This window comes from Sparus aurata, chromosome 19 (genome assembly GCF_900880675.1).
Source record: "Sparus aurata chromosome 19, fSpaAur1.1, whole genome shotgun sequence".
In the NCBI taxonomy this organism is placed as follows: Eukaryota; Metazoa; Chordata; class Actinopteri; order Spariformes; family Sparidae; genus Sparus; species Sparus aurata.
The window spans coordinates 18,729,060-18,747,850 of NC_044205.1; the positions used below are offsets into that span (position 1 = coordinate 18,729,060).

The following is an 18,791-nucleotide window of genomic DNA, read 5'->3' on the forward strand; positions in this document are numbered from 1 at the left end:
TAGTTTCACGTTACTCTTCATCAACACTGAGCCGCTCGCAGTCAGTCAGTCAGTCAGTCAGTCAGTCAGTCGCTCCCTCAGTCAGGGGTCACGTAAGGACGGCAAGAAGAAAGAGCGAGACGGAGATAGAAGCGAGGATATTTACGACTCAGACAGTGGCGAGGGTGAGCTGCATCCCAATGTCTGCTCCTTTACTGCCTGGCTCAAGGAATAAGCTTGTGCGGAGCGATTGCAGGTATTACAGGTCTCAGAGTCTGAGGTGCAGGGCTGTCTGCGCACAGTTAATACCGAAAAAAGCCAAATATCACCCACTTGGGAGGTCTTATAGGTGAAATCCATCAAATCTGATTCACTGTTGGACACCGTCTAAAAGCTTATCTATCTGTGAAGTCCTATACATTGTGTTCAAGCGCTGTAATTGACCCGGTTTTGCCGAGCTCATTTCCTCTAAAACTGTTGCCTTCTGTTTTTGTTTTAGTTGATTTTATACTCCTCCGATAATCACCCACTGGCTTTCTTAGAGTGTGCCAAACGAGGCTGCTGTTCGCCTGCAAATGTGTGTCTTTTAAAATGGGTTTCACGGTGGGCGGCTGTTGAACTTAGCTGCAAGATAATGAGCCCCTACTCTTTGATTCTCCATTGTCTACAAGTATCATAATGAAATGCCTTAATATTAAGACAAACTAAACAAAAACACATGAAGGGAACATCACCAATAAAGTTTTTTCCGGTGCGCTGTCTGCCTGTCAAGCCTGACTTCAACTTTAATCAAATGCATCCGCTGACAGCTCTCCTCCTTCAATCATTCCAGGCGCTTGCTATTCAGTCTGTGGTGTCCTCTTTCCAGTGATATAACAAGTCTGTCACAGGTTCTTCCCCGGGGCTCTGTTACCTGTCTCACTTTTTGTTCCACTGATTCAATCCCTTGCTGAATCTTCCAGGCAGTCTGGCCTTCCCTTGGTTTTAATGACTGTCAAGGGTGATACAGTGAAGCGTCTGTGTCTGACACCTTGTCTCAGAGTTTAAAGAACATAGAGCGAAAGTGCTGCCTTGACTTGACTTGAAATTTGGATATTGGAATCAATTCTGATTACCATCACTGAATTGAGGACTTGGACTTGACTGCTGTTAGGCCTGACTTACTCGAGACTTGACTCCAGTCTTGAGACCTGGTTTGGACAACACTTAGTACAATAAGGACTAAAGACTTGACTGATATGAGACTTGACTCTCAAGGCGACTTGATAGAAACTTGACTTGAGTCCTGAGACTTGGGTTGAACTTTGCTAAAGAAAAATTAGGATTTGAAACTTGACTTCTTTTTAGACTTGACCACCTGGAGACTTGAATTGAGACTTGACTTGATACTTGGACACAAGGTGAGATTAAGTCTGCAAATTACGGACTTGAGACTGTCATGGTTGCTGAATGACACCTGAGACTTGACTACCTAAAGATTTTTATTGAGGCCAAATTAAGACAAAGCTTGAGACTTGGACACAGGGCAAGACATAAGGAAACAAAATGAGAGCATGATACTTGACTTGCTTGATACTTGACTTAATAAATTGGTTGAGATGTGATGCCTTACTTTAATCAGACTTGAATGCAATGAGACCAAAGTGGTAAGACTTGTAATCAAGTAGGACTTAAGTCACAAAATGACTTGAATTTGACTCTTGTGAGACCTGACTTAATTGAGTCTAAACTCCTTAAGGACTTGACTTTAGACATGATACTCAATACCCACAGACGTCACTTTTTCAGACTTCACTCCTTGTAGACTTGAGTTGAGACAAAGACCTGACACTGGCGTTGGACTTAAGTCAACAAAATCAGGATTTCAGACTTGGCAGGTACTTGACTTACTGAGGACTGAAGACTTGGCTTAAGATTTAAGACATTTGGACTTGGGTTTGGTTTAGGTGAGAGCTGACTCAATAAATACCTACTCCTTGGGGGCTTAATTGCGGGTCAGACTGAAGTCACAAAAATTAGGACTTGCAAATTGATCTGGACTTGATGGGAAAGCAAATGCCTCAGTTTCTGACTGGGATATATTTTCCATATGACTTGACTTGGGATGACCCTAAAGGACTTGAGACCTGCTCTCACAGAGTTGAGACTTGACTGAAGACTTGACAGCCAAAGCCTAATTTTCCCGACTTGGTAAGATCTTGCTTATGACTTAACTTGAACTGCCCCTAAATGACTTGAAATCTGACTTAAGACTTGACAACAAAAACTTCTGTTTTCAACCTGGTAATGTCTTTTACATGACTTGACTTGGACCCGAGACTTGCTTTGATACTACTCAGTTTCAGACTTGTCAAGATACTAGTTATGACTTGACTTAAAGGGCTTGAGACACATATTTTGGACTCCTTTGCTTCAAAAGGTGTAAAACAGCTCTAAAGTGTACAGGAAGTACATGCTGTTGAACTTTCTTCTTTTATAGGGACTCTAGCAGCTGTACAAATGGGCAGGAATAATCGTTGACCATCATTTATCTCTCTGTCTGTGTACTCACATGTGTTCACACACCTACAGATAGGGCTTTGGCCATGAGGTGTCTGATGAATTGCTTTAGTCATTGGTCCTGGCTGTGTGAGCCTGTTGAGTAATGAAGAGGCTGGAGATTCTGTTCAACTCCTCCTCAGTTGCCCCTTAGCACAGCTCCTCCTGAGTGGGAGTTCTCCACTGAACGAGTTAGAGATTCATTCATCCTGGGAGAGCTACAATAGGTTTCCCCATTGTTGATGTGATGCGAAAGTGAAGCTGATATACTGTGTTTGGTATGTATAACAATGAGGATAGAGGGCCGCAAAGAAAGCTAAAAAGAAACAGACTAAAATCTGAGCAACACTCAGAAGTATGACACTGCTCTTGCTGTGCTCTGTGGTTTCTACATCAATGACTATTAACAAGCGCATTGCCTTTAATCCTACAGTGTCCTCCTTTCTCAGTCCTGACAGAAAATATGCCTTTAGCCAAGACATGAATACAAACTGACAGCTTGCTCACTGAGCACATGAAATCTATCTGTATAATCATGATTTAGCCATCGGAGACAAACTGTATGAACATGAATCTGGAGGCATTTGCCTTGTTGTTGTTAACTGTTTCATACCTGGAGATTGGTTTGTGTTTGTAGATGATTCAAGTGGGAATAGCAGAACTTCACTCAAGTGTTGGTTACCCAGTCTCCCCTTTTTAATAACATTTCGGTACACATTGCCATCTAGCCCGTGTGGGAATACCATTTAGGACAGCACCTGCAGTCGGCCTTGATTTACAACTTTTTAAAAGGATTCACACGGTGACCCAGATTCGCAGAGAAAAATAAAATAAAGTTGTCGTTAGAAGCTCCTGAAAACAATACTGCAGCAAAATCTACTTCTCTGCTGTTCTTCTGTAAGCTACATATGATCCAAATGCTGGTGTTTTTGCAGAAGTATGGCACAGAACTCTAGGGATTGATGCAACAGCAACAAAGAAATACAGTTAAATAAGATATGTGCCTTGTTTCTCTGTGGACCGTCGGACCAAACAACTTGTTCCACATGTATTTATTCTATCAGTAGAACAAGCATTCTGCATGCTTGAAGGCTTTTTAGCTTCAGCGTTTGTTCAGAGAAACAATATTTTGAAGCGGATAACAAGTTGATTTTGTCAGGTTCATATACAGAACATTCACAGTTTTTATGTAACCAAGTGATTTATAGTAGTGATTGACTGGAACGACGATGGTGATGTGTCTCCTCCGACGCTATACGATCAGAGTGAACAGCATGCTGGGAGCCTAATGTTCTTTTAATGGCTGGTGTGTTGCTGTACCGCCGGCAGGGCCTGGAGAGGAGTGATGCTGCTGATTGATAACCTGCACATCCTCTGCCAGCCTTCATGACGCAGCACCAGCAACTCATCCTGCCAGGTTCACCGTCCAGGGCCACGACTGACAGCGCTCACACACTCGGCTCACCACATTGACTCCGCAGAATGAGCACCGTCAGGGATGCAGGGATTAGAAAGCTCCCTGGAAACCTACTCCTGCTTTGTAGTCTTGCTGCTTGCGTTTAATTTAGGCCTGTTGTTGCATCAAATCAATACTTGTAATCATTCAGTTGCTGTGTGTATCCCGGCAGGACTATTAAGTTATCAAAGCCCCAGAGTCTTGCTCTTCTGTGAGTCACCGGAGCTGGTTTTTAACCCTCCCCCCTGACGAAAAAATGGTTTCATAACAGAATTGTTCCTTGCTGTAATCAGTAATCAGCTTCTGTGTTGCACAATAAGCCACAGTCTTACACGACTGGTGCCAAGCAAGTGTAAAGCACTGTGACGTCAACCACTGATTTGTGGACTACTGTTTTGAAGCCTCGAGTTTGGCATTAAGACCGTCGGCATCTTGACTTTTTCAGCCCAGAAGTGACCATATTTGGACGAGAGGGAGGAGCTGGGGAGGATAGCTTGATTGGATTTGACCAATGAACCCAAGGAAAAGTCCAGTAGTTTGTCAAAGTGGGGTCTGGAAATGCCCAGCAGGAATTGGAATAATTTTATTTTCGTATAATTAAGATTGGAGGACCCCGGGACAAAATCTTTTCTAATGAGGGCCCGTGGTCTTATTTGTGTCAGTCCTTGAAAAAAGGACACCTACAGTCGTTTAGTCGCATTAATATCAGAACATTTTAAAAAACAACCATCACAATTTCCCAGAGCCCAAAATGACCTTTTCATATTGCTTGTTCAGTTTGATCAACAGTCTGAAAACAAAAAAATATCTAATTTGCCGTGACATAAATAAGAAAAAATGAGCAGCTATCCTCAGATTTAGGATGCTGGAACCCAAACATGTTAGGCATTTTTACTCAAAACAATTACTTAAATAATCAATTGATCATCAATATTGGTTGTGATTCACCTTCTTTTCATGGAAAAATCATAATTTGAGTCATTTTTTATGTTTTACCTGCAAAAAATACTAAATCCACTGTTACATTACAGTACTGTTTTGAAGCCTTCGGTTTGGCCCAGTGGCCATCAGCATCTTATTTTTTTGGTTGCCATCATAAGGTATCCACACCCTAAAGCTTCCCCTGCGTTACCACCTGTTTTACTGTAAAGGGGACCGTAATTTATAAAATGTACGCCATGCTTTGATAAAGAATAATTGATCATAGCGGTTGAGATCATGAACACATCAGGAAACTGTTTTACTGAGGTCATAAATCAAGTGAGAAGTAGACTCATTTTCTCATAGGCCTACATGCAATCGGACTTCTTTTTGAAACCAAACCATGCTGGCCTTTGGATTAAATGCAGCTCAGCACTGGCTTCACTTTTTTTTCACATATTTTCTTCAGTCAGTGGTGTCAGACGGTTGATCGTTTTGTAAGGTCAACAAGATGGCATCACCAGCCCTCAAAGGTGAAGCGTCACTCCTGAATGACAGCCATATTCTCCGTCAAGATGGCGCCATATCAACATGAACACAAGAGACGCATGGACAGAGGAAGACTGCAGCAACAGCGCTTTCAGGGGCTGTTTGCTGATTTCCATCAAAGGGTAAAACAACTTCAAAGGAGAAATGGACGCCCTCTGTGTAGGCATGTCCCGTGGGTCATCGAGGAAGGGCGGCGCTGAGGGAAGTTGGTTTCCCACAATTGGAAATGGAGCTCTGAGATCACACCAAGCCTTAGCTTTGATGCAATGAACTCAGCACTGATGTAACCACATTTTAACACAATCCGCTGTGATTTTACCTCAAGTGCTGGAAAACATTTTTTTGAGAAATTTGAAAAATGAGATGAGACCTCACTACGGCAGAGCTTCAGCTGCCAGTCTTCATATGTCACTATTTTCGCCGCATGTATCTTGCCAGTTACTTCAAGGATTTCACAGTTCAGCTCTCTTTATTCTGTACTCCTCAGACAGAGACTGGCTGCTCCCTCCAGTTCATGACAAGGAGGCAAAACAAAGCGTGAGAGCAGTTGTGGTTTGCAGGTCCAGTTATCGGTTGTCTGTGAGAACATGACACTGTAGTTCACACCGTCATTGTCGACTCCCACACTTCCCTTCCCTCCTCCTCCTCCTCCTCCTCCCTTTTCTCGTTATGGAAAAGCTCTCAGGCTGCAGCCGTTGTGGGCAAGCAGCCAGCCTGCTGCCACAACTCCTATACATAACCGCAGAATAGAGGGAAGTCCAAAATTAAAAGCATTGTTATCCCTGCGGCTGGTGGCCGTGGAGAGAAGGAGTGACAGGCTTATTTCATTGTGACATCCCGGGTGACCTTGGCTTTGGCCTCCAGTCTGCACCCCCCTCCAGACACACTATTCGGAGCTGCGGTCTCGGACCTTCTGGGACCAGGGCCTGTCAGCAGAACCACAAACACGAAGCCTCGTAGAGACAAGCAGGTTATTGGTGGATGTCTCACTCTGCCTCAGGTTTTTCTGTAATTCCTCGATTTTTCCTTTTTTTTTTTCTCCTCCCAATTCTGATTGAGACCCAAAATGTCCTTGTGAATGAATTTGAATATAATGTACTATTAGCGTTGCCATGGTGATGGCTGCCGTCTGCGTGCATGTCAGTTGCCATGCAATTCTTTTTTCCTCCTCTCCAATAGGAAGCTAGGCTGCTATGTGTGCTAAGTGCTAAACTGACGCTGTAAAGCAGAAGAAAATCAGGATGCTTTTTTTTAAAACATCTGTGAATCCTTTGAATATTGTTCAGTCCAATTTTTATGTGTGGTGTATGTTTTGAAATAATGACGATGATAATAATAATAAATAATAATATTATTATTTTTATTATTATTATTAAAGCCCCTGTACAGACTTTTCATTTAGTGTTGATTTTGGCGGCCCCGCTGGACGAAAGCGGTGGTGTTTTGCCGGAATGAAGACTGCATTTCCCATGAGCCCTAGCGCCTACAGTCGTGAAGACGTTTGTCTGGCCGGCGCATGTAGATTTGTTTTGGAAACGTCGGAGAGAAGACTGGACTTGCTTTGAAAACTTTTTTTTTAGCAGCTATCTGCAGCGTGCATATGGATGAGGTAATGTGTCTATTTGTATTTCTCTGTAATATAATATGCCGCCGGTGAAACAAAGTAATGTTAAAACTTGTATCTAAGTTCTGTCTATGTAATTGGATCATGCCTTTGACCTGGACAAATGAGAATTTACACAGACATACATCTAAGTTCGTAACAGTAAGCCTACAAAAACTGCAGTAGCATTGCCAACATAATATCTTACGTTGTAAGCTAACGGTATTACCGTGATGTCTGTGACATAGGCTAAACATGCAAAGACACAGACACTATTGTCACTGTGTGTAATGCTGCTGTTGCACTGCAATTTCCCCGCTATATATATTACCCACAGTGCTACAGAGCTAGCGTTACAGCAAAGTCACAGTGATTGTGATGGATGTTTTGTTCTAAGTAAGAAACTGAATCATTTATAATGACAGAGGATATTACCGATGCATCGTTGCAGGTCGGCTGGGCTGATACACACAGCTGAAATGGATGCGTGATCTAAGACGTTTGTTGTCGTTTTTACGAGTGTAGTATCTAGAGCAAATCTAGTGGTAACGTTAGCCAGCTTTGTTGTGACAACATAAATTCATGTATTGCTGTAAACTACGTCCCGCAATACATTTCTTAAATGAAATACTATTTACATACCTGTCTAGGAGGAATCGGGCAAATTCTGGATGTGACTTGAATCCCTTCAAGCCCCGCAACTCTCTCCATCTCTGGAAGGAATCGCCAATGTTTATCCATGTTTAGCCCTAGCTCGACCGGATTCCCTCTCGGCCTTTCGTTGGTCTTCGGTTCGAATTATTTTTATTTTAATTGTCTCATTATCAGCCATGACAAAAGTTTTAGCTCAGTTAGCACTGGCTAGCGTAGCAACAAAACAGATATGCTGAATGTCGTCAGTTCCGGTCTGACTGCCGTAAATCGTTTCGTCAGTGGTCCGACCCGACCAAGGCCTTTCAGAGGTATAGAATTAGACTACTTAGAAAAAGCGTATCTTCACACTGATGGGCTCATTTGCTGTTGTAGGTAACAGAGACACATCAGCAGAAACCAGAGACTTTTCTATATCCAGTTAAAAACTCCGTACAGGGGCTTTAACAACAACAATAATAATAATAATAATAATAATAATGCTGATAATAATAATAATAATAATAATAAGTGCCAACCTTACTTCATGTACGGGTGATACTTTCCTTTTTAGGAGCTGGAGATGGAGTGGACTTACATTGTTTTCCCACCTTGGATGCTGCATGATGTTGCCTTCTTTTGACTTTTGAGCATAAAACTTCATAAATGCATGAACACATAACAAGATACAATCCTTGTAGTCTGGTCTGAGTAATATGTACAGTTTGAAAGTTTACCAAAACACTGCACAGACGCACACACACACACACATTCAGGTGTTACAGTACAAAGTGATCACATCTCAGCCAGGTATCACGGTCATAGTATGTTGGTGATTATGTCAAAGCCTCTCCTTTAAAGATGGTAGCCTAGGTAACCTCTGTGAGTAATGGAGTCTAGTGGATTTGTTTTAGGAAGTGTGTAAGAGAGGTATCGGGTACTGCAGTCTCATAAAAGACCATGCTATAATTACTTTAGTGTGTAGCTAGGCTCGGAACAGAGACTGTATTTCACAGAAGGGAAATAAAAACCCCCTTTTTATGCAATGTTACCACGGCGTTTTCATGCATTTTTCACAGCAGAGTTGGTCCAGACTATGAAATGCTAATCACCACTGTGTGACCAGATCCGAACAAACTAAATGTGGGATGAAGTGTATGCTTGTGTGCACATGCTGAGAGGATTTTTTTTAATATAATGTCAAGTTCACCTAAAAATAAGCATTTTTTGTTCTTCCCTCAGCTGTTAACACACACAAGCTTGGTTTTGTACGACTACATGACATTTGTTTGATTCTTAGAGTCTGGAAAAATGACCAATGCTGGCTGGTCTGCTGACCTGTGTGACTGCGAATGTTGCACAGCGTAATAAATGTTAGTTATCTAATTTCCCCCGTTTTTATTTGCACATGTTTAGTATTGAGGTCATCCAAAAGTAACGGTAGGTAATCAGGACTTGGCCTCTCTAGTTATCTAAGCTGCTGTTACCAGTCTTTGCTATGGCTGCTTTCCCTTATTGTGGTAATTTCTATTATATTCCACCTAAATCCAAATTCTGCTGGGTGTAGTGTCGGCAGCAAAAACAGTGTCAGGTTAACCTGAACTTTACCTATGTGTGCGCTGTTTGATTGACATCAAACACATCCCTGTATGAGCCAGGTAGAAGTATAGTAAATTGTGTAGACAGCGTAAAATCAGAAGTCTGCTAACATAAACAATCACGTTAATCAGTGGACGTTTTCATTTCTTTTGAAAGCCTGCACCTATTTGTCTATTATAGAGATAACTACCCAAAACAACTATCAGTCATTACCTACATCTTGGTCCCCCCACTGTTTCACCCAACTCATCACCACTGCTCCGCCTCCATGCAAATCCTCCATTCGCCCAGTAGGAATCCCTTGTGCAACAACAACAAGGACATGATCCCTCACCAGCTTCTCATCTGGGAACAGCCACCGGACTTGAATCCAGGTTTCTGCAATGGTGGGCAGGTGTTAAAGCGTTTCAGCAACAAAACTGTCAGCAATCTGCCAGTGAACCACTCATCCTATCTTTGGTTGTGGCTGTGACTGTCATCCTGTATTATCTTTTACCTGCATGTGTGCGCAGAGCTGAACTATGATTCAGCTCCCAAGCTGGAGGCCCTGAGCATCCTGTCTTTTGTCCGTTCAGCCTGCCCTCCCTCGACAAAAACCTTTTACTGCCGTGTTATAACAAACATAAATGAAACACTCCCTGTGACTATCTCGACCATCCCCCACCCACTTTCCCCTGGCCTCACCCCTTTTGCCCTGCAAATTAAAGAGCGTGTCTATGAGCCTGCGTTGGCCTGGCAGTGCTGATGAGGTGTAATCACCGTGGAGAGGCTCAGCTGCTCTCTTCACACCCTGCCATTGAGCTCATTAGGCCAAAAAAAAAAAAAAATGAAGGCACAGGGAAGAAGTAAAACAGCAGTGTTACGGAGTTGCTACCACTGCAGCATTACGGTGTTGTTTCGAGTGTATGCGGGGAGGATTTTCTGGACGGTTGCAGCTAGTGTCAGTTCCTCAGATGTGAAGCTGTGAAAAACTCATTTTCTGCTCGTACCACTGTATTCTTGCAGCCTCATCTCTTTTGCAATTACTCGCGCTACATTATGACCGAGCCCATACCATTATAGTCAAAGCTGTGAGTTAAGGGCGGCACAGCAGCAAGCATCTCTGTTTTCATTTTCTAAACACTTGGAACAAGAACAAAATTGTGCGCGTTTGTCATCTATAAGTGAGCCTTGATAGACAATTTAGTTCCCCATTTGAAATTATTGTTTTGATTCATTCTGTTTTTTTTGTGAGAATGGAGCCAGGGGGAGAAATTGAGTTTCCCAATTTGTCACTCTGTAAAAAGCTGTAGCCATTGTTATGGTTTTGATTTTCCCTTGTTAAGATCTTGGGAAGTAACCAAACACATGTGATGGGATTACACAAGTGGGATGCAAAAATAGGTAAATGTATTCTAGTAAAAAGTTACCGAAAGAAAATTTTATTACATCACAGATACAGACACAGATATATCAATAAAAATGGAGACCACTAACGAGTCATTTAGATGAAATGACTCGTAGTCGTAGTGTTATCAAGATTACATATAAGCTTGGTATTGAGGTAATCCAAAAGTAACGGAAAGTAATCAGGACTTGGCCTCTCTATGAGGTAGGTTGGTGCTCTCAAGGTTCCCTCAAAACTAGAATATATATATCTTGATTGTTTAGCACTGACACAAGTTATCGCTCTTTTATTTTACTATTAGCTGATATCTTTGACAACGCTAGCAAAACTTGCCAGGTAACATCCAGGCAAACACAAAGCAATGCGTTAGCTGTTAGCTAGGTAGCAATTGTTGTGCTTTTACTTGATATATAAAAACATTTCCTCATAACTCAGGTTCAGGTACCTCCTTACTCAACAAAGATTTCAAATACCTCCAAATAGTCTTAGTTGCATACTCTAGATTTATAGCTCCACATAGTTTACAATTATTAAAAGGTTGCCACAATGGCAGCGATATAAACACGATGACTCAGATGTTGTGCTGCCTCCTCTCAATCTCAAGAGCGAGGCTGCTTTTATGAGAAATAAAACCTTATGAAAGGATCAGTACCCTGCTGCCCTGTGCTTTTGTTGTCTGTCCCTCTCATCTCGCACACGTCTCCCACTGAAATACGGGTTGCCCGCAACCAGACCCCTCATCCTGGGGGGCGCAAATCCAATTTCACAAATCACACTCACAACAGATTATTCATGCAGGTAGGTCGAAGGGTGGTTAGGTGTGTGTCTATGTTCGGAACACTTTTACAAGTGGTAAATGGGCACATGTGTTGCCCAAGGGCATTTCCACAAAGAGAGGCAAACATGCATGCACACCCTCTTCTGGGGGTGAATGGAGAAGCGTGTGTGTGAGGCCTTTCATTTAACAGAAGGCCATCCGTGAGTCATTCTCCTGAAGAGCACCCTTGGGTACTTCTCTCGCTGACACACATGCACTGGCTGTCTCAGAACAAGGCTCACTGGTCAATGTTTAATGCCCCGTAATTGGTTTTACTGACCAGCACTGCCTGCAGGATGCCAATGCTGATTTGAAGCCTGGCAGCTGAGGCTGACCACCACTGCAGTCCTACCTGGTCTTTTATTGTGGATTGTTATGATCGGTGTAAGTCATATTGCCCGCTGTGAGAGGTGTAACTGTTTTCTGGCAGTCATTACAAGGATTAAATTGTCAAGGTTAATCTGCACAACCATGTCTACAATCCCTTCTTCCTTTTCAGAGTCTACTCTACTTAGACCTGCCCAAACACAATCACAGTATATCACAGTGATACTGGACCCATGACTTGAATTTGATTTTGATACCTTTTTGTTTTGCTCTCTCTCTACTAGAGAACCATGAGCACTGTGGAGGAGGAGCCGGATCACATGATACCATGAAGACAAGCCTGCAGGTCCTGCGCTGCCAGCTGCTGAGTGAGTAGACCCAACGGGGGGACGAGGAGGACGAGGAGGATGAGGGCATCTGGAGGGGCGTCCCGGTTGTGCAATCAGGGACTCATTAGTTACCAGATTAAGAATCAAAATATCGGGGGCTTGTTTATATCTTACAAATCAGTATCTTGCTGAAAAGAGAACAAACTCACAAACATTTTCACTGGTATAACTACCAATAATCTGTCCTTTAATAGAAATAAGAACCATACCTGGTTTACGAACGTTTATTTTGAAGAGTCTGTTTCAAACACAAGATATTTTAAACAAGCATTTGGTTAAATATAACCATGAACGTCCATGGATGATTCTCATGTTTTTAAATTGGAAGCCTTTACATCATCACACAACTAAAGTTGGTTGTTTGGTTCAGAGCCGTTTGTGTGAAGTTAAAAAAAAAAAACACGGTGCTTTGACAATTTAACGTGATGTCTTTTAAATTTAGGTTCAGTGAGAGTTTGTCTGACGCGGCTGATCTGTTTTCAAGCATTTCTGAAGACTATTTTTAAATGCCAGGTCAATAATATTTTGGAGACAGAAGAAAAATGTAATTTCCAGGAATAGTTTGGCTATCTGCTTTCTTGCTGGATGTTAGATGAGAGTCCAGACTCCAGTCTGTAAGCCAACATACACAAGAACGGTTTGCTTACTAAAGCTTTATATTCATAAAGATACATTAGAGTTGTATCCACCTTCTCATCTTACTCCCGACATGAAGCTACTAAGTGCTTTTCTCAAAATGCCGAACCAATTCATTAATAGACAATGTTCATGTGACAGCCATTTTCCTCTGACGTCGTGCTCAGGACGGAAAGCTCGAATGCCAGGATAACGGGCCATATCAGGAGATAACATATTTCATAACCCATTCAACCACTTCCTAGCTAACTTCAACCGTTTGATTACATCCAGTGCGTTTCACTTTCAGGCTTTAATCAGTGTGCAAAGATGCAAAGATGTGCGTTGATATTTCAGAATTAATGAATGCCTTTCCCTTATTGTATCATGTGGCTATCAAACAGTAATGTTAGCTAGGAAGTGGTTTGATGCTGACGGAAGCTTAACAGGTTATCAAATATGTTGTTACCTTTAAAGACGGTCTGATGTCGCTTCAGATTTTCACTATCAGCTGTCTTTTCAGTTGCTGATCATCCAGGAAGTGGTGAAATGACAATGTTTTGTCAGATTTCCTACTTTTAAAGGAGAATCGGATACTACTACTGTAGATTCAGTGCTATACCTACTCAGTTCTTGTTCTATCTGGAGTCTGTGCTGCTTTGAATTCATAGAACAGGTTAAAGGCTCTTGGAGAGGATGTACGGAGCTCTGGCAGGCTACCAGCGCAGAATGTCACATGAATATGGAACATGGGGGTCAGACCAGGACCCACCGGGCTCCTAAACGGTTAGCTAAACAGCCTGATGATATCTGGTATGCACCCCAAAGCTCCACCTCAGGGGCAGCGGAGCTAAAGGCTGTCTGCCGACAAATCTGCCTCAATCCCTTAGAAGTGATAAACTTGGACTGGACTGCTGTGAGCGAAATGCTTTAAGCCGTCGCAGAGGTGGCCTGAGGTCACATCACAGATGAAGAGGAGGAAGCTGCAGACTATCTTTGTGCGGAGTTTAAACTGAGACCATATTTTTGAGCCTTTCTTTTGGTTTTGTTCCAGTCGATCCAGTCTTTGAAAGCATGGTGCTCCACTATTTGACTTGCATGTTCACTCGATCCAGCTGGGGCCTGAATTACCTCGGGCACATTTAACTTCCATCAGGGTTCCCATCTGACAGTGAGTGGGGCTGAAAAGCCCACCTGAAATCTCTCTTTGTGCGGTACATCTTTCAGCTAACAGGAAAGAGGGGAGATGCTGCAGATAGAGGAGGGCCAAAATGGGCGATCTGGCATCGTGACAGAAATCAGAGCAGGGTGAGCTTGTCTGTCTTCCTCTGGTCACCTTCTGTGCCGCTTGTTGTTTTGTCGGTGCTGCTTAAGTACTTATGCGAGCAAGAAGCGGCGACGTAATAAACCTGAAACAATGGAGGGGAACTTACTTGTCTCTTGCCAATTAGGTTTGTTTGGCAGCTTCAAAGCAAAGCCTGACAAGTGAGGCGGTTGCTTGCAAATTGTTTCTTGAAGTCAGCTCCTTTAAAAAAGAAATGACAACTTGAAAGACCAGCCGGTGTGAATCATAAGCACTTACACAAGGTTTGAGTACGGTAATCTTCCCGATCTGACTTTGTATTGTCTTGTGTGATCATGATTTTGTTGTTTCTCTGGCTTTTTAAAGCTGCCAACGGCAGTGAAAAGGTTGAAATTCTCTGTAAATGTGATTGTATAACTGCAGGTCTGCGATTCAGTGTGCCCCCCAGATTCCAGACAACTTCCTGTTTAACATTTGTCCTTCCTGTCAAGATCCTTTGCTGCTGTCACAGTCACTGTAGCTAAATCATTATCCCAGTAAACAGCTCAAGTACTCTTTGTTGTTCTTGTTTTTGCCTTCTCCCCCCTTCGCCCGATCCTCAGATAAACACGCCTCTGTTCAAAGCTGCTGTAACCTGACAAACAATTTGCAGAGCATTCAAACAGGAAACCATTATCCTGTTACGAAAAGCTTGCCCTCTTATCTCAGGCCTCACATCTGTAGCCCCGCTCCGCCTCTCCACCACTCCGCCCATCGCAGCGGTCCTCCTCCACCAGGATGGTACCAGAGGTCCACAGGACGTGCCCTATCTGTCTGTTTCCCACCCACGGGACAGCAGTCTCTCCCCAGAATGGCAGACGAACACACCCAGGAGCAAACCAGAGGAATTTGTCTGTTTGTGCTACTGTAAAAATAACTCTGTATTTACACGCCCAGGACATGTATACGTCTCTTTATGAGGATCTGTCTTTGTCAAGTTACACGACAGCCCTGTTAAGTGAGAGAGGTGACACTCATAAAAGATGAGTGTGCTCCAATAAATTCGCTGAACAGGAAGGAAAAAGCCTTCCCGTAGACTCATCCAGCTTTTATAGCTTTTATACTTCGCCACATTATATTGTAGCACTTTTTTTTGTCTTTGTCCACATTAACGCAAACATAATGTAGTTACAGGCTGGAAGCAAAGACGCAGTGAGAAGTTCTTCTATTGTTTCAGAAACAATGAAGTCCCAGTGGTAAGAGGAAGACGAGGATGATGAGCAGGTGTAGTAGCAGCAGTAGTGATATTAATACAGAAAGTGAAAGAGGTAGTGGGAGAAGTGTGAGCAGTTCAGCGTAGTAGATAAAGTGAAAATAGTGCTGATTTGAGTAGTAGGAAAGTAGTAGGAGGAGAAGTATTAGTCGGAGTGGTAACCTAAAAGGGGTGTTAGCAGTTGGGCTATGTAACTATGCTGCCCTAAGACAAGCGACAGCTACCTTGTTATTCCTCTCTAGATCACAGCAGAAATCACCAAGAATATCCATATGAGTATAAGAAAAATCTGATGAGCTAAAAAAGTTATCAGAAGGCAGAACAGCAACGTGCCACCAAGTGTGTCACATGTGTCATTAAAAGATTTAATATTAGTAGTGATGTGTTGTGTTGAGCATTGGGAACATCCTGAAAGACCTGAAGAAAAATTATTATTAATGATCTTCATTATCAACTCACTGTTTTACCATTTTTATCTGCTATTGAGGGGTTTGTCTCATGTGCGAGGTTGCTAAACTAGCTTCACCTGGGCCTGCAGCTAGCAGCTTATCGTTAGCCTCATTTGTTAGTTGAACATCTTCGGGAGTTTTTTCGTTACTGTCCTGAGGTTCGTTCGGTTCGGCCTCGGTCCTGGTCTCACCTGTATCTTGAGCGTAGCCTTAGCTTGCTAGATACCTCTACCCCAAGTGTTAGTAGTGTTAGCAGGTGGACTTGAAGTACTAATCAAGGGGATATTAGCTCTTACAGTAGTAGTAGTAGTAGTAGTAGTATTAGTAGTAGTAGTAATAGTGTAGTGGTAGCAGTAGCATTAGCAAAAGGACTTCCAGAAGTAGTGGTTGTTCGAGTAGTTCCAGGGATCGGAGTAGTGGCAGCAGTGGTATCGCTGTTAGTTGTGTTACAATGATAAAGGCAGTGATCGTCAGCGATGTAGTGTTAGTTGTTTTGATTATAGTAGTAGTATCGATGAGGGTACAGGTGGTAGTAGTACCATGTAGGCAGTTGTAATAGTTGTAGAAGCTGCAGTGGGTCCATGAAGTGAGTCAGGGCCGATAGCGCTCCTTCCAGGCGTGATAATCCAATCTTAGCAGCAGTTAGTCAGACAGCTCTCCAGTCGGCCCGCTGATAAAGGGTTTTGTCTGCCTGAAGCTTTCTGTCACTCTCTCTGACAGCACGTCAAAGCTTAAAATTAAAGGCCTGGACTACCTTGAACAAAACTCCCGGTTTAAGGCTCATGATTGCGTTGATTTGGGTCCGTCAGCCCTTTATCCTCGAAAGTGAGATATGAATTCATTCTGTACGAGATAGCAGAGCCGCCGTGTGTGTGCCGGTATGATGTGATAAAGGCTCATTGGTATTCCGATGAGCGAGGTAGATAAAGCCTGCTCCATTTGCCCCAAGGGATTTGGGGGGAATCCCATGGAGGTTTGTCCGCTACTGTGGAGTGGTTGCGATTAGCATAAACGAGGCTAAATGTGATCCGCGGAGGGTCGGCTGGGTGGTGAGCAGGACATCCTTAATTATTGGTTATGGTTCGGTGCCCTGGGGCTTCCAGACCAGCAGTGATGTGTGTTTATCCCATTAGTGAGGAGGTGGACATACAGTAATATCCTTTAGATCTTGTACGTTTACATCTCAGGCTTTAGGTTAAACATTTTATTCAAAGCAACTTAAAATGAGAGTGCAGGCGGTGGGTCTGCGTCTTGCTCAAGGGTATGTTGACATGATTATTGAAAAAAACGTACTGTTTAGGCTTAATGTGTATTTATTATCCTAGCATCAGCATTCAGTCTAGTTTGATAGGTCAGAAAATGAACAAAAAGAAAGTAGTAATCGTAGGACGCTGAGGTCATATCATGTGCATTTTTCCAAGTGTCTGGAGGTTGCAGCAACTGCGGGTGAGTACATACTTATTGGGCACCAAAAATTAAATATGCAAAGGATCCAGTTTTTCTCCCTCCCAGAATTTTATTCCTGGTTGAAGGGAGAGGTCCTTGAAATATTTAGACATTCACGTTGCGAAGTAAAATATGCAGAAACTTTTAATGAACAGTTCAGTAAAAAGACAGAATATTAACAAATTCCTTTTGGTATTTTGAAGTCTGCAATTACAGGATTGCTTCGTTTAATTCTTCTTCTGCTTTCAGGATATAAAATAAAAATAAAAATAACAGCAGTGAGACTATTAAAATACTAAAATTGTCCAAAATTCAAGATACAGCTGAGTCGATCCAAGTTTGTGATGAAATCATTTCTGCTGGCAGTGCAGCTCAATTCCAAGGCCAGTTTGTTACCTCACTAGTTTATTTAATCCCATAATTTAACCACTGACATGGCCTCGTATAATTACTATAATCATACATTAAATTTCTTCACATTCTAGTTGATTTAACAGGGAGTTATGCTTCTTGAGGCTGATGCAGATATACTAACACATCCTCAAGACTGGTCAATGCAAATGATTCCCAAAACAGGATAACCAGCAACAGGTGGACCGGGCCTATGCACTACGCTCGCTTCTTTGGGCATGAAAAGTACTTGGTTAGGTTTAGGCAGTAAAACAGCTGAACAACTTGGTAGGGTTTAGGCAAACATCATAATTCAGCTTAAAATAAGAATATAAGATTAAAGCTAACAGTTATTTAAACGCACTTCCTCTTATGACCTTCATAAGTTAACAATACCCTTCCCTGACGTTATTCCATCATTCACAGGTTTTATCATTGTGTTGCAGTTTCATTCATTTCATCATATAATCTTGGCCAGATTCCCATTGGACGCATGTATTTTGTTCCCCGTGCACCCTGCTCAGGCTGCATGACGGGGATTAAGGAACAACTGTAACAGTTCAGGAGTACAGCCTGGCGAGCCCCTCACGAGCCTTATTGATGGATGATTTTGCAGCTCCTATTTTTGGCTTCCTGTAGAGCCTCCAATTCGAAAAGTGCCACTGCCAGCTGCCCACTGATGATGCGACACAACCAGCCTGGCTCCGGCGCTTGCTTCATAGGCAGATTGTCGCTGCACATTCGAGCCACATCGTTCTCCTGTCGCACGTAGACTGAGGTGACCCCTGGAAAGAAAGATAAATATCCCACCGTCACAGCAAGAGGTACCCACCCCCTTAGGATTGATCATGCAGCCAGGCTAGTGCATGAGCACTGATAGCCTCCATACCGCACACTAAGTGCTTGGATATGATTGATTAGGCTGGAAGACTGATGATGCTTGTGCCTGAACGATATTGTTTATCTGGAATTGAGTCTTAGCTAATGAGCGGCAAAAAATGTGATGCAGAGTTTCATCAGCAGGAGTAAATGTTACAATGTTTTTTGTTTCACCAGTGTAACTCTAGATTCTGTGGCAGCTGCTCTGGCCCCTGTCCCCTGACATTGAGTCTAATAATGAATGATTGGTGGGACAAAGCCT

At 42.7% G+C, this 18,791-nt stretch overlaps 1 protein-coding gene across 3 annotated transcripts in view; it reads left to right on the forward strand.

The window, feature by feature from the left end:
• The window catches only part of tmem108 (transmembrane protein 108), a 55,540-nt gene that overhangs the window by 21,850 nt on the left and 14,899 nt on the right, over positions 1-18,791 (forward strand). For all 3 annotated transcript variants that reach the window (XR_003981700.1, XM_030398360.1, XM_030398359.1), the window contains exon 2: positions 12,091-12,174. Coding sequence is in view for 2 of the 3 variants with exons in the window: in XM_030398359.1 (XP_030254219.1) it covers positions 12,091-12,174 (84 nt within the window). In the remaining variant the exon portion in view is untranslated. The remainder of the gene's footprint in view (positions 1-12,090; positions 12,175-18,791) is intronic.